The sequence below is a fragment of the Gymnoscopelus microlampas genome (assembly GCF_963454915.1).
Source record: "Gymnoscopelus microlampas genome assembly, chromosome: 4".
In the NCBI taxonomy this organism is placed as follows: Eukaryota; Metazoa; Chordata; class Actinopteri; order Myctophiformes; family Myctophidae; genus Gymnoscopelus; species Gymnoscopelus microlampas.
Genome location: NC_139941.1, coordinates 3,169,644 through 3,183,707, shown reverse-complemented (window position 1 = coordinate 3,183,707; position 14,064 = coordinate 3,169,644). Strand labels below are relative to the sequence as shown.

General features: G+C 42.0%; 1 protein-coding gene across 1 annotated transcript in view; it reads right to left on the bottom strand.

The window, feature by feature from the left end:
• The window catches only part of LOC311043159 (myosin heavy chain, fast skeletal muscle-like), a gene marked incomplete at its 3' end in the record, with an annotated part of 36,073 nt that overhangs the window by 18,026 nt on the left and 3,983 nt on the right, over positions 1-14,064 (bottom strand). The window contains exons 12-32 of the mRNA XM_084054343.1: positions 13,428-13,577; positions 13,161-13,331; positions 12,616-12,919; positions 11,981-12,045; positions 11,516-11,603; positions 11,068-11,185; positions 10,819-10,942; positions 10,589-10,725; positions 9,735-9,990; positions 9,015-9,257; positions 8,386-8,562; positions 8,157-8,302; positions 7,925-8,015; positions 7,440-7,829; positions 7,093-7,219; positions 6,804-6,922; positions 6,172-6,368; positions 5,741-5,924; positions 5,447-5,612; positions 5,174-5,298; positions 4,915-5,025 (exon numbers count right to left, since the gene is read on the bottom strand). Coding sequence (XP_083910469.1) covers positions 4,915-5,025; positions 5,174-5,298; positions 5,447-5,612; positions 5,741-5,924; positions 6,172-6,368; positions 6,804-6,922; positions 7,093-7,219; positions 7,440-7,829; positions 7,925-8,015; positions 8,157-8,302; positions 8,386-8,562; positions 9,015-9,257; positions 9,735-9,990; positions 10,589-10,725; positions 10,819-10,942; positions 11,068-11,185; positions 11,516-11,603; positions 11,981-12,045; positions 12,616-12,919; positions 13,161-13,331; positions 13,428-13,577 — 3,489 coding nt within the window. The remainder of the gene's footprint in view (positions 1-4,914; positions 5,026-5,173; positions 5,299-5,446; positions 5,613-5,740; positions 5,925-6,171; positions 6,369-6,803; positions 6,923-7,092; positions 7,220-7,439; positions 7,830-7,924; positions 8,016-8,156; positions 8,303-8,385; positions 8,563-9,014; positions 9,258-9,734; positions 9,991-10,588; positions 10,726-10,818; positions 10,943-11,067; positions 11,186-11,515; positions 11,604-11,980; positions 12,046-12,615; positions 12,920-13,160; positions 13,332-13,427; positions 13,578-14,064) is intronic.

The window sequence follows — 14,064 nt, the reverse complement described above, 5'->3', positions numbered from 1 at the left end:
TACTATAGACCAGGGGGCTTCAACAGGGGTCCGGGACCCCTCGGGGGTCCTCAGAGTTACTACAGGGGGTCCGCCAAATCTTTGTGTGATATGATTTTTTTTTTTACCTTAACCACTCCAACCCTAGCATCCCTTTTCTGGGGAGAACTTGAGCCAACAAATAGCAGATCTACAAGCTCACAACGCCTCGCGCTGCGAGGCGTTGTGAGCTTGTAGATCGGCTATTTTTTGGCAAAGAGGTGTTTGGTGTGCCCAGAACATGACATTTTATACATTTTTATACACTTTTTTTTCCAAATATAATGAAAATAGACAGACCTACAACGTGTAACATCGCAAGTCACGATGCAACGCGTTGTAGATCACCTTTTTTTTATTATATTTGTTGTAAAATTGTAGATCGGCTATTTGCGAACGCGGAAGGAGGCGCGCCTCCGCCCAAGTGGAGCTTACTATGAAAGTCTGCTCGGCTTGTGTGTCTGTCTGTCTGTCTGTGTGCAGTGCACTGCCTGGGTGCGGCCGACAGAGTGCGCCAGAGTGCAGCTACAGTCAAAACACACACACACACACACACACACACACACACACACACACACACACACACACACACACACACACACACACAAAGTCCGTAAATACACAATATTTTCGAGCTGGGTTCGCTTCCAGCGTTCGCGCGTCTTACTTGTGTCATTACTTTTGTGCAACACTTGGATGATGAAGTAGGGCATTAATTTATGAAACAGAAAAAGTTAACGCACACACACACACACACACACACACACACACACACACACACACACACACACACACACACACACACACACACAGTAAGTTTTACTTCTTTATTTTTTAAATAGCCAAAATAGCAGATGACAAGCATACAACGCGTGGGTCCTTCTATTTTCATATAGCTTGTAGATCAGTTAATAGGAAAACATATGCGGTTTCATGTACCCTCCCCACCCCCCTAAATCGTGGGCAGGTTTTCCAACAGACAGAAGGTTAGGGTTAAGGTTAAGGGTTAGGGTTAGGGTTAGGGTTAAGGTTAAGGTTTAGGGTTAGGTTTAGGTAAGCGGGGAACATACAGAACCTGAGGAACATAGATATGCTGCCGTGACACGCTCTGACCTTGTAGATCTGCTAGTCTTACTATATAAGGCTTAAAGCAGGAGTCTTCAAGAGGGGATCCAATGTAATTATTGCCAGACCCAGGGGGTCGGCCTACATGAGGCTTTGTCGGTCGGTCTGTCTCTCTTTTCCTACCCAGCCATTCAGATGTCGACATGACGCCACCTCGAGTATTTAACCACTAAGGGTCTGGCACATCCAGGTCTCCTGGTCTAGTTATTTTGTCAAAAGCTCTTGTTAATTTTTCAATATTTATTATCCCCAAACACACATTTAACCAATTATTTGTTTAAAAAATAGCTCAAAACATGTTGCATCATAGCACATTTTGAGCTCGTAGATCAGCTTTATTTGCATTTTGCGACACTCTCGCACGACAAAATAGGGTATTGATTTATGGAAAGAAAAAAGAAAAACATAAAATGTAGGAACAACAAGGTTTCTGCCCAAGTGCAAGTGCTGAGTTTCCTGTGCAAGTGCTGACATTACCATTGAGCTAATAGATGGGTTTCCTGTTTGTAAACATGAGAGGATGCTGCTGCGCGCGCAAGAGAGGGATTTGCATGCAATTTCTAAAGTGAGCCTATAGAGCAGGGGTGGGCAATTATTTTTTCCATGGGGCCACATGAACAACATCAAATATTTTGGAGGGCCGGGCCAAAAGGCTGAACTCAATTCTGCATAATATTAATTGTATTTCTTCATAAAAAGGAGTAAATAGCATTGTTTTGACAAGCTGGTAAGAGTATGTGTTATCAGTGGTGTAAAGTAACTAAGTACATTTACTCAAGTACTGTACTTAAGTACAATTTTGAGGTATTTTTACTTTACTTGAGTATTTCCAATTTTCAAGACTTTTACTTCTACTCCACTACATCTCAGAATCAATTATTGTACTTTTACTCCACTACACTTATTAGACAACTTTAGTTACTAGTGTAGATTTTGATTATTGTTTAAAAAAAAACATACAACCATCAGACCTATGGCTATTTGAAAATAGCAGATCTACAAGCTCACAACACATTGCAGGTGATCTTGTAGATCTGCTATTTTTAAAGGATTTTATACACATAACTTGTGAAATGGGGCATTTTGCATAAGTACTTTTATAGTTATAGTTAAGCAATGAAAAAGTGAGGTTGAGTTACAACAAATGTCATTTATTCAATCAAATTTTCCAAAACAAGGTTAGGTAGACAAAGTGTGAAAGCCTTTTTTTTTAACCATCTGTGACTCATATTCATGAACATTTTCAGTCACATTCACTACAAAACACATTTTGAGTTTCATATACTGTTGGAAAGTTGCAGATTCTTAGAATTCTTAAGACATCACAATATTCAATATTGTCTTTGTGCTCCAAACATTAAGCAAGAAAGATACATCATATTTTTTTAAGTTTTTCTTGTTCAGTGAGAGAAATCTAGTCTCTGCTGGGCTTTAACAAGTGCATCAAAGTCAGGTTGAATGTCTGAGGTGGTTATGCGAAGCACAGCTGACAGATGCTCATCAGTGAGAGAGGATCTGTACCTGGATTTATTAAACTTCATCATTGAAAATGTTTGTTCACAAATGTAGGTCGAGCCAAAGAGAACCAACATCTTCTGAGCATGTCTCCTCATGTTTGGAAAGTTCTCCTCTTTGAGAGAAGAGTAGAAAGCCAGCAGAGATACTGACTTAAAGTGCTCTGCTAGTACTGCATCAGACTGCAGGTCAATGAGTTCAAGCTGAACATCACTGGGTGCCTTATCCACACTGGAGGTGAAGGGAGAGGAAATCATTTGCATTTCATCCTCGATTTTTCTGAGATCTTCAAATCGCCTTGAAAACTCATCATGCAATGCTTTTAACATGGATGAGTACCTGCGGAGATGATTAGCTGATGGTGTGACTTCTTTCAGGGTTTGCATGTGAGTGAGAGTCTTGCTCTCCAGTTGGCTTGAAAGAAACAGCATCTTTCTCATGAAAGCCTTCACCAGGCTGTACATTTCATGAACAAAAAGTCCCTTGCCTTGCAGTTTGGTGTTCAATTCATTCATCAGTGCAGTCACATCAACAGCAAATGCAAAATCTGCCATCCATTTCTCATCTGAGAGCTCTGGGAAGTCTTTGCCTTTCTTCTCACAAAACTCTCGAATCTCTGCTTTCAGGTCCCACACTCTTTTTAGCACTTTGCACAGGCTGAGCCACCTGACTGCTGTGTGGTAGCCAATGTCACGATGCTCAGTCTCATGCTCCTCCAAAAGCGCGACAAACTGTCTATGATTCAACCCCCGTGCCCTGATGAAATTTACCATTTTAGTAACAACATCAATAACGTGGTTAAGTTTTAGCACTGACTTGCACAACACATGTTGGTGGATAATACAATGCAAAAAAAACAATTTCTGATCTGCATCAATTTCTGTCACTTTATCTTGCATACGTTTCAAAAGTCCAACATTTTTCCCTGTGAGACTTGGGCAACCATCAGATGTGACACCTGCCAGTTTGTTCCATTTCAGACCCAGCGTGTCCATGCACACATTTACCTCTGTGAAAAGATCACTCCCTGTCGTTGTCCCTTTCATCGACTGCATTGATGCCAGCTCCTCCGTAATCTTGAAGTCCGACGTTATCCCACGGACAAATACGAGTAACTGGGCAGTGTCGCGGACATCAGTGCTCTCGTCCAAAGCCAAGGAGAAAAAGTCAAAACTTCCCACTTCACGTTGCAGCGTAGACTCCAGATTCCCTGCTATCTCCTCAATCCTTCTCGTCACCGTTCGCCTGGACAGCGGGACTTGTTCAAACGCTTCTTTTTCAGGGCATATTAGTGCTGCAGACTCCACCAAGCACTCTTTGACAAACTCCCCCTCTGCGAATGGCTTACTGTTTTTAGCGATTTTGTGGGATAGCACGAAGCTGGTCTTGGTTGCTGCATCCCTGGCAGCATGAAGCTTGGTGAAGAGGCCTTGCTGCCTTTGCAGACCTGCATAAGGCAGTAGGGATGTCAGTAATAAGACAGCATAAGGCAGCAGTAGTAATAAGGCTGCGTGAGGCAATATGGAGCCAGTCATAACGCAGTAACATGGCTGCATGAGGCATTAGAGAGTCAGTAACAACGCAGTAATAAGGCCTCATAAAGCATTAGGGAGTCAATAATAAGGCTGCATACGGCACTATAGAGTCAGTAATAACGCAGTAATATGGGTGCATAAGGCAGTAGGGATTCAGTAATAACGCAGAAAGAATGCTGCATAAGGCTTTATGGAATCAGTAATAAGGAAGCATAAGCCTATGGGGTCAGCAATAAGGCAACATAAGGCAGTAGGGAGTCAATAATAAGGCTGTATAAGGCGGTATGGAGTCAGCAATAAGGTAGTATTAAGGCTGCAGAAGGGAGTCAGTATTGAGGCTGCATATAAGGTCATAGGGAGTCAGTATTAAGGGAGCAAAATAAACTCACCAAAGGACCATGTTCAGGGGTCTCTATAGAGCACACATCCGAAACTGCTTTCAATTCGGCCCATTGGAGGCACCAAAGCTTCCTCTTGTCTTGATGGTTGCACCCCACGACTGACATGTCACTGGGTATAGATCTGGCAGAGATCTGCAGTGGAACGCACTTTTCTAGATTAAAGCCGCGTTAGCAGAGGATGGTTTCGATCCATCGACCTCTGGGTTATGGGCCCAGCACGCTTCCGCTGCGCCACTCTGCTATCAGTCACCCCAGGTGGGACTCGAACCCACAATCCCTGGCTTAGGAGGCCAGTGCCTTATCCATTGGGCCACCGGGGCCTGCTCCATCTCTTCATCCTTCTCTGCCAGCTTCCTGTCCACCTCGCCCTTGATCTGGTTGAGCTCCAGCTGCACACGAAGAATCTTGGACTCCTCGTGCTCCAGAGTACCCTAAAATTTAATACATGATCAAAAGGTTGTAGGACCTTTTAATGCAACATTGATCATATACTATGTACACTGTTTGAATATAAAACGTATTGAAAGAAATCCAAGATATAGACAATTGCATTCTTCATCTAGAACCTAAAAGTTTTACCTCGGCTTCCTCCAGGGCTGTCTGGATCTCTGACTTCTCTGTCTCAGTCTGTTTCTTGGACTTCTCCAGCTCATGGATGCTCTTTCCAGTCTCACCGATCTGTTCAGTCAGGTCCGAGATCTCCTCTGCAGTTGATTGAAAACAGTCAATGAGGAACTTTTCAATCAGCAATTGCATTTTAATTAAGTTGGTGTAGCCCTATCAACTTGTTGATCTTGAATATTTAATTAATTTCTTGCTATTATTAAAATAAATGTGTAGAGAAAAACTCACGTTGCAGGTTCTTGTTCTCACGCTTCATGGTTTCCAGGTGGTCCAGAGACTCCTCGTACGAATTCTTCATCTTAAACATCTCAGTGCTGAGAGAACGAGCCTCTTTCTGAGCTCCTTCCAGCTCTGCCTGACCTTCTTCATATTTCTGCTTCCATTCTGCCAAGACCTGCACACCGTTTATAATGAAATGTGTCAATTACCTCCACTTTAAGGACCTGCACACCGTTTGTAAAGACGTGTAATTTACCCCACTTTAAGGATTATTTAGTTTTAAAATGATGAATGTAAAAGCACCTTATCAAAGTTCCTCTGTTTCTTGTCAAGGTTGGCAGCCAAACCATTGGCCCTCTCCACATCAATCATGAGGTCTTCCACTTCACCCTGGAGTCTCTGTTTGGTTTTCTCCAGAGAGGCACACTTGGAATTCACAGCCTCGATTTGCTCCTCAGCTTCCTGAAGACGCTGGGCGAGCTTCTTCCTGTTGGTCGGTTTTGAATGGAATAAAATTATACTGTGGGCAGTATTTTGTATAGTGAGTGGTGCCTGATGTGAACATGTAAAACACATAATGTTATACAGCATCACAATCATTTTAAGCATTTTATCTATGTATTCGTTGGCTATTCAAAAATAGCAGATATACGGGTCCACGGCCAAAAATCAATTTGTGGGTCCTTGGCACAAACAGGTTATAGAACCACTGGTGTAAAACATTGACCACTTACTTAGCTTCCTCCAGCTCCTCAGTGCGTTGGACAGCATCAGTCTCATACTTGCTTCTCCACTGACACACCTCAGCGTTGGCCTTGGACATTCCACGCTGCAGTTCAGCCTTGGCCTCCTGTTCCTCCTCAAACTGCTCCCTCAGAAGGTCACAGTCATGGCGAGCTGACTGCACACCATGAGCAAGGGCATTCTTTGCCTGTCAAAAGAAAACAATGCCAGAATAATGTCAGCTGGTTAAAATTACAAAAAGATACAAATTAGGCCTATTTCTAAATAAAAGTGAAAAAGAATAGAAATTTAGGAGACACTCTTAATCCAGAGAGACTTATTACATCAAAAGCATAAAAATGGTAATCTAGGATCATAGGTAAACCAGGAGCCTATTATCAGTATAATATAAAATATACAAATAATCTGTACAGTGAAACTATGAAAACTATAACGATATTGCCAGATCAACAAATTAACCTGGCATCTGTCTACATAACATACTATCTAAATAGTATAGCATAAGCCTGCAAGGTCGTCAAGGCTAATAGGGCAAGTGCTACGGTCTAAGGTGGAGTCTGAAGAGATGAGTCTTCAGATTACGGCAGAAGATTGGAGTGAGTCTGCAGTTCTAACTGCTTACCTTAACCTCCTCTTCAACATGTCTCTTCAACTCCTCAATCTGCTGGGTGAAGGCCTGCTTGCCTCTGGTGAGCTGAGAGACGAGAGCTTCTTTCTCTTCAAGTTGACGAGCAAACTCACCTGGTTAGAAATTTGAATATTCGTTTCAAACATTTAAATACCTCTTTGTTGAATATACATAATCCTTAAATTCCTGGGATAATTGCTGATAAAAGCATTATCTCTAATTAGGAAATTTGTTCAAGTACGACAAACCATGTAAAAGTAGACTTTACGGTGAGTACATTTACCGTTTTCTGTCAACAGTCTTGCTCTCTGAGCTGAAACATCATTTATCTGGCGAACATTCTCATCACTCTTGGCCTTGATTTCACCAAGTTGGTCCTCAAGGGTGCGGCACATCTTCTCAAGATTTCCCTGTTAATTAACATTGGGACATATTCAATCACTGAAGTAAACCTGTTTACCTGTCTACCTGTTTGATCATTGTCATGTCGGTTCATTGTTTGTATACGTGAAATGGAGAAGTGTCCTGTATATCCATATGACCTGGGCTTCCTTGGAAGCATTACACTTTAATAAATAAGTCCCCAATTTTTGGAGCTTTTGGTTCATTGAACCAAGTATTTTGTAATACCTTAGCTTTAGCCACAGCTTCCATGTTGCTGGACAGGTCGTCGATCTCCATCTTGTATTCGCTCTTCTCCTTCTCCAGTTTCTGCTTGACTCTCTGGAGGTTGTCGATCTGTTCACCCAGTTCAGCCACGCTGTCGGCCTGTTTCTTACGGAGGCCAGAGGCGGTGGCCTCATGCTGCAGGGTGGACTCTTCGAGGTCACGACGCAGCTTCTGGAACTCAGCCTCACGCTTCTTGTTCATCTCGATCTGAGAGGCGGTGGCTCCACCAGCCTCCTCCAGCCTCTCACTGATCTCTTCAAGTTCCCTGGAGAGGTCAGCTCTCTGCTTCTCAACCTTGGCACGAGCAGCGCGCTCCGCCTCGATCTCTTCCTCCAGTTCTTCAATACGAGCCTTTCAAATTTATGATTTTAGATTTACATAATTAATTAATATCCTAATACAAGTACTATTATTAATGATTTTACAGAAAGGGGGGGGGGGGATACCTGGAGTTCTTTGATCTTCTTCTGCAGCTGGGCCCCCAAAGATTGTTCATCCTCAATCTTACTCAGAAGTTGGCTTGTTTCAAATTCCTTCCTGTGGAATACAGTACATCATATCTTAGTGTCATTCTGCAGGTATAGTTTTTTCTCCATGGCATTTAATATTGTTTATTCATTATTTTTATTATTATTAGGCAAATTATGAATTAATTATCCATATTGTGGTCCACATTACTTCTTTATCTTCTCATCAGACTGTTGCTTGTAATTCTCCAGATCCATGATGGATTCCTGGGTCAGTTTTAGATCACCCTCAAGCTTTCTCTTGGCTCTCTCCAGGTCCATGCGGAGCTTCTTCTCTTGCTCCAGAGAACCCTCCAACTGCACATAATAATATTATTGTTCTTATTATTATTCATTAACAACAATAAACATACAGTGTATGTTCACTTCTATGAACTCACATCGTCGACTTGCTGTTCCAGCTTGGTCTTGGCCTTGGTCAGAGTGTTGACTTTGTCTTCCTCTGCCTGCAGGTCATCCAGGGTCTGCTGATGTGCCTCTTGGAGGGCTTTCTTCTCCTTGGTCAGCTTAGCAAGTCCTTCATCCTGAGAGGCCATCTCCTCAGTCAGGTTCTTCACCTAAATGAACCCAACATAGACAGTGTTAATAAGTCCTTCATCCTGAGAGGCCATCCCCTCAGTCAGGTTCTTCACCTAAATGAACCCAAATTAGACAGTGTTAATAAGTCCTTCATCCTGAGAGGCCATCCCCTCAGTCATGTTCTTCACCTGATTAAGCAGAACAGAACTGGAATAGATCATTATTGCACTTGTTCTCTGTCGGGTGGAAACCTCATTATGTCCAAAACACTTACTTTTCAGGATTCACATCCAATTATAGCAAAAGTAGCAGATCGACAAGCTTGTAGATCTGCTACTTTTGATGCTTTTGTGTGACGCTGTGGTACGATCAAGTAGGCCGTTAGTTTACGAAAAAACACAACAAGTTAAAATATGGAGATAGGAGGTTTCTGCCCGACAGCAACGACTACTAACTTGATAGAAACCCCAGAGAGTTTATGATCACAAACCTTGTTTTCAGTGGCGTGTTTCTCCTTCTCCACTTTGGCCAATGTGAGCTCCAGGTCATCAATGTCCTTTTTGAGCTCAGAGCATTCGTCTTCCAGCTTCCTCTTCTTGGCGGTCAGTTCCGCGTTGATCTCCTCCTCGTCCTCCAGTCTCTCGGTCGTCTCTTTGACCTTTGCCTCCAACTGGATCTTACTTTTAATAAGACCCTCACATCTCTCCTCAGCATCATTCAATGCTTCATCTCCCTGGTTGTCAATGAAAAAGATAAGTGAGGGAACTTGTTGCAGCATTTGTTCTGGGTGAGATATATGAGATTTGTTTTGCAGCTGCTTCCTGGGACGGGGGAGGTACATTAACACAAGGGACATTAACTGACTGAACAAGCTGGTGAAAAAGGCAGGCTCTGTCATTGCTAGAGCCTGGACGGTACTGAGGCGTTGGCGGAGGTGAGGACGAGGAAGAAGCTGGAGGCTATCAACATCCTCCAAAAGGATATACTATAGTAGTGCGTGGGTGAGGAGCAGTGGCATATGCAGATTCATCCGCCCCCACAGAAGAACGACAAATTGGGTCAGGCGTTTATGCTGGTAGCCATCTAGCTATGTAATGATGCCAACATTCTCTGCCATGGTCTACATTCTACATTAGATACAAGATTTGAGATAGGATGATAAACAATATGAAATATTATCAACATTTCCTCTACAAGTGTAGCTACTTACTGATAACGCTGACTGTGCAAGGTTATTTTTCTCCTGCACCAGAGCCACCATCTTCTCTTCCAGGGTCTTTTTCGAGGCCAGGGCCGCGGCCAGGTCGACCTTCATCTTTTCGTAGTTCTCCTTCATGTTCATCAGCTCCTTCTCAGTCTCAGCGCTCTGCAGGAGAGGCTTGATCTTGAAGTACAGCGCCATCCATGGCCAGTTTTTCACATTGCAGAATGAGCGCACGTTGAACTGGATGGAGTAAATGGCCTCTCTGTGGAAAAACGGTTGAAGTGTGTCATGATTGTGGACAGTGATGGAAGAAGTATACTCACACATGTGTTAAGTAAAAGTATCAATACTGCAATGTAGAAATACTCTGTTAAAAGTAAAAGTCTGGTAATAAAAACTTGAGTAAAAGTATAAAGATACTGGCATCAAAATGTGCTTAAAGTACCACAAGTAAAAGTACTAATTTTGCAGAATATACCATTTCACACGTTTTCAAAGGTAAAAAAAAATATTGGAAAATAGCAGATCTACAAGCTCACAAGTTGCAAAGTGATGGTTTGCTTCAAGTAGCCAAAGTATAGGGCTGAAGTGGTTAATGTACGTACATTTTTCCATAATAATTGAATGTAGTGGAGAAGAAGTAAAAGTATTGAACATTGGAAATACTCCATTACAGTAAAAAACATATCTCAACATTGGACAGTACTTGAGTACTACCAATTATATTATAGTGATTTGACACTATACGTTTTTTTTATTATTGAAAAGTATTGGAAAAAGTGTACTTTATACTTTAATATAATACATTATTATTATTACAAATGATACTAAATATTGAATAAATCATGTTTTCAAAGTACCTCCTAGCCATCATCTTGACAAACTCCCGTCTCATGACGTAAGCTCGTGCGAGAGCCTGAGTCATGGTTACCAGAACAAACAGCTTTTCATCTCGCATCTCCTCAAGGACACCCAGCAGACCAGCTTTGAAGAACACCTACAATACAATGTTATAATGTAACTGAACAACTGTAAAATCAACTTTTAGTCCTCTGTCGATAACGTTAAACAAGATTTGCAGTGTGTTTACCTTGGTGTGTCCAAACTTGTACTCATCTTGAGGTACGTCAATGGACCCAAGCAGCTTCTCTGAAGCTTTCTTGTTGTCCATGAACGCGCCATCGGGACATGCGCTGGCATTCAGTACTTTGTACCTGTTTTGTAAAAGTTCATGGTCATTTTGCACTGACGTTCAGTTGTTTATACCGGTTTTGTAAAAGTGGGTCATTTTACGTTAATAGGTTTGGAACTAAAAGCTGCTGGAAAAAGGAAAGAATACCTCTGCTTGAAGTCAGCATAGGGAATTCTGCTGGGGAAGCCCTTTCTACAAATCCTGATGCCCTCCAGCACACCGTTACACCTCAGCTGATGGATGACCAGGAAGTTCTCCATCAGGCCTGTAAAGATGTTGCTCCATTAGCCTATTATTATTACTATAGAGGATATGCGTGTGACATCATCATCAAACCCGGAAGTTACTCAGGAATGCCTACTGAGTGTCAAAAAAATACTTTCTGGCCTTGACAGCCCATGCATCCAAACAGAAAAGTCATATCTGATTGCATTAAACAACATTAAACAATGTTAAACTCATTTTGCATGTTTCTTTGCCACTCGATAAACCATTCACTTTAAGCATGCGCATATCCTCTATTAGGACAGAATAGTTACACACTGGTCAATGTTGTATTAAATGATCACCCCACAATCATTGTTTACATTTTTACCTGGAGTCTTGGACTCGTTGGGAATGAGGCAACGCACAAAGTGAGGATGAGTGCTCCTCAAGTTGGTCATCAGCAACCCCAAGTTCGCCTATTGAGACAAAAGAGCCAAGTAGGCTTATTATTAGTGAAAAGTTCTTCTTTTGAGACATAAAAGAGCCAAGTTAGGCTTATTAAGTCAAAAGTCATACAATATTGTACTTTTTCCTCCACTACAATTATTTGAAAACTTTAGATACAAGTTACTTTACAGATTTAGATTGTTCTCAAACATACATTATCCACTTAAGCCCTATTTTAAGGTTCAGCCATTCAAAGATAGCTGATCTACAAGCTCACAACTTTGTTTAATTGTTTAATTCCAACATGAAAAGCCGTGCCTATTTCTTACATGGATATAATGTTGATTATATAATGCTTCATTCCTACAGGAATATAATGTTAATAATAATGAATAAATATTCTTACCCTGAAAGCGCTAGACACAGTCTGCATGGAACCACCCTTCTTCTTGCCTCCCTTCTTATTCGGGTCTGTTTATATTCGTTAGAATCATCAAATCAAAGTTTATTTATATAGCACATCTTCAACGACCGAACGGTCGAACCAAAGTGCTAAACAAGAACAAATTAAAAAACAGGCAAACGGAGCTAAATAAAACAAATTAAATACATTTAATAGAGATTTAAAAATCCCCAAGGACTGAGCAGAGCAAATATGAAGAGGCAGGGTATTCCACAATCTGGCGCCGGCCACGGCAAAGGCTCGGCCCCTCTAGTCTTATATGAGGTTCCGGGCACAGTAAAGAGCAGCTGGTCAGCCAACCTCAAGGTCTGGTAGGGGTATATGGCAGAATGAGCCCAGATAGGTATGGGGGGCCAGCCCATTTTGGGCTTTAAAAACAAACAATAACATTTAAAATCAATTCTAAAACCGACAGGGAGCCAGTGGAGTGAGACAAGGACTGGTGTGATGTGATCGCGCTTTTTCTTGCCGGTGAGTAGGCGAACGGCAGCATTTTGAACGAGCTGCAGACGCCTGAGAGCAGATTGATCAATGCCTGCGTACAGAGCGTTGCAATAATCAATCAATAATAAACATACCTTCAGGCTCAGGTGGGGGATACAACACAGTCAACAGTTTAACTGAAGACTTCTGGTACAGCTGCACCACAGAGTCGTTCAACGGGTCTTTGTTCTTCTCTAGCCAGCCTGTGATGCTGTAGTCCACAGTTCCAGCGTAGTGGACCAGGGAGAAGTGGGCCTCACCCTTGCCTTTGGCAGGTTTCGGCTTCTCAAAGGCCTTGTTCTTCCCAAGATGCGTGCCATGCAACTTGTCGTTGAATGTTTTGTCTGAAGCCTTTGGGAACATGCACTCCTCTTCAAGGATGGAGAAGATGCCCAAGGGCTTTGTAAAGGAGACAAAAGAGACACATCACCAAAAACAAAAACTTAGTGCCAATGACAAAAACAATATTAACATGTCATGTCCATTAAAGCTCAAAATAATAGTATACCTTCTCAATGAGCTCAATGCAGACAGCCAAGTCCATGATGATATATAATAGTATAATAATAAATGTATACCTTTTCAATGAGCTCAATGCAGACAGCCAAGTCCATGATAATATATAATAATAAATGTATACCTTCTCAATGAGCTCAATGCAGACGGCCAAGTCCATGCCGAAGTCAATGAGATCCCAGGGGATTCCCTCTTTCTTGTATTCCTCTTGTTCAAGAACAAACATGGTGTGGTTGAAAAACTGTTGCAGTTTCTCATTGGTGAAGTTGATGCACAGCTGCTCCAGGGTGTTGAACTGTGAGTGGAAATAATCATTAGCCCAATCTCTTGTAATTCTGTAATCTTGACAAAAATAATTAGTCTCCCACTTTAAAAAAAAGTCCATGCTTACATCAAAGATTTCAAAACCAGCGATGTCCAGCACACCAATGTAGTAGTTTCTCTGCTGCTTGGTGTCCAGCATCTCGTTGATCCTAATGACCATCCACAAGAACAGCTTCTCATAGATGGACTTGGCCAAGGCACCAACTGAGTTCATTACCTGAGGAAATAGGAACGTTGTTAGTAGGACGTTGTTAGCAGATGCTCTTCAAGAGTGATTTACAGTAAGCAAGGAAAACATGAGGTAATACATCGAATGCATAGCAATGGTATAGAATCATAAACCAATAACCTACAGTATCATCAGTCTAAACAGCATAATCTAAAAAAATCTATAATCTGTACATTGAAACCATACACACTATTCCAGGTCTACAAATGAACCTGGCATCAATGAACCTGGTATCTGCCTACATAACATGCTATCTAATAATTTTAGCCTTTGCATAAGCCTGCAAGGTCGTCAAGGCTACGGCAAGTGCTACGGGCTAAAGTGAAATCTGAAGAGGTGAGTCGTCAGATTACGGCGAAAGATTGGGAGTGAGTCAGTCAGCAGAACTACAATGGGGAGTTTGTTCCACAGTTCGGGAGCCAGAAGGGAGAAGAGTCTGTCCCAGGTGTTTTAGGGAAGGTTCTAACACCTTCCC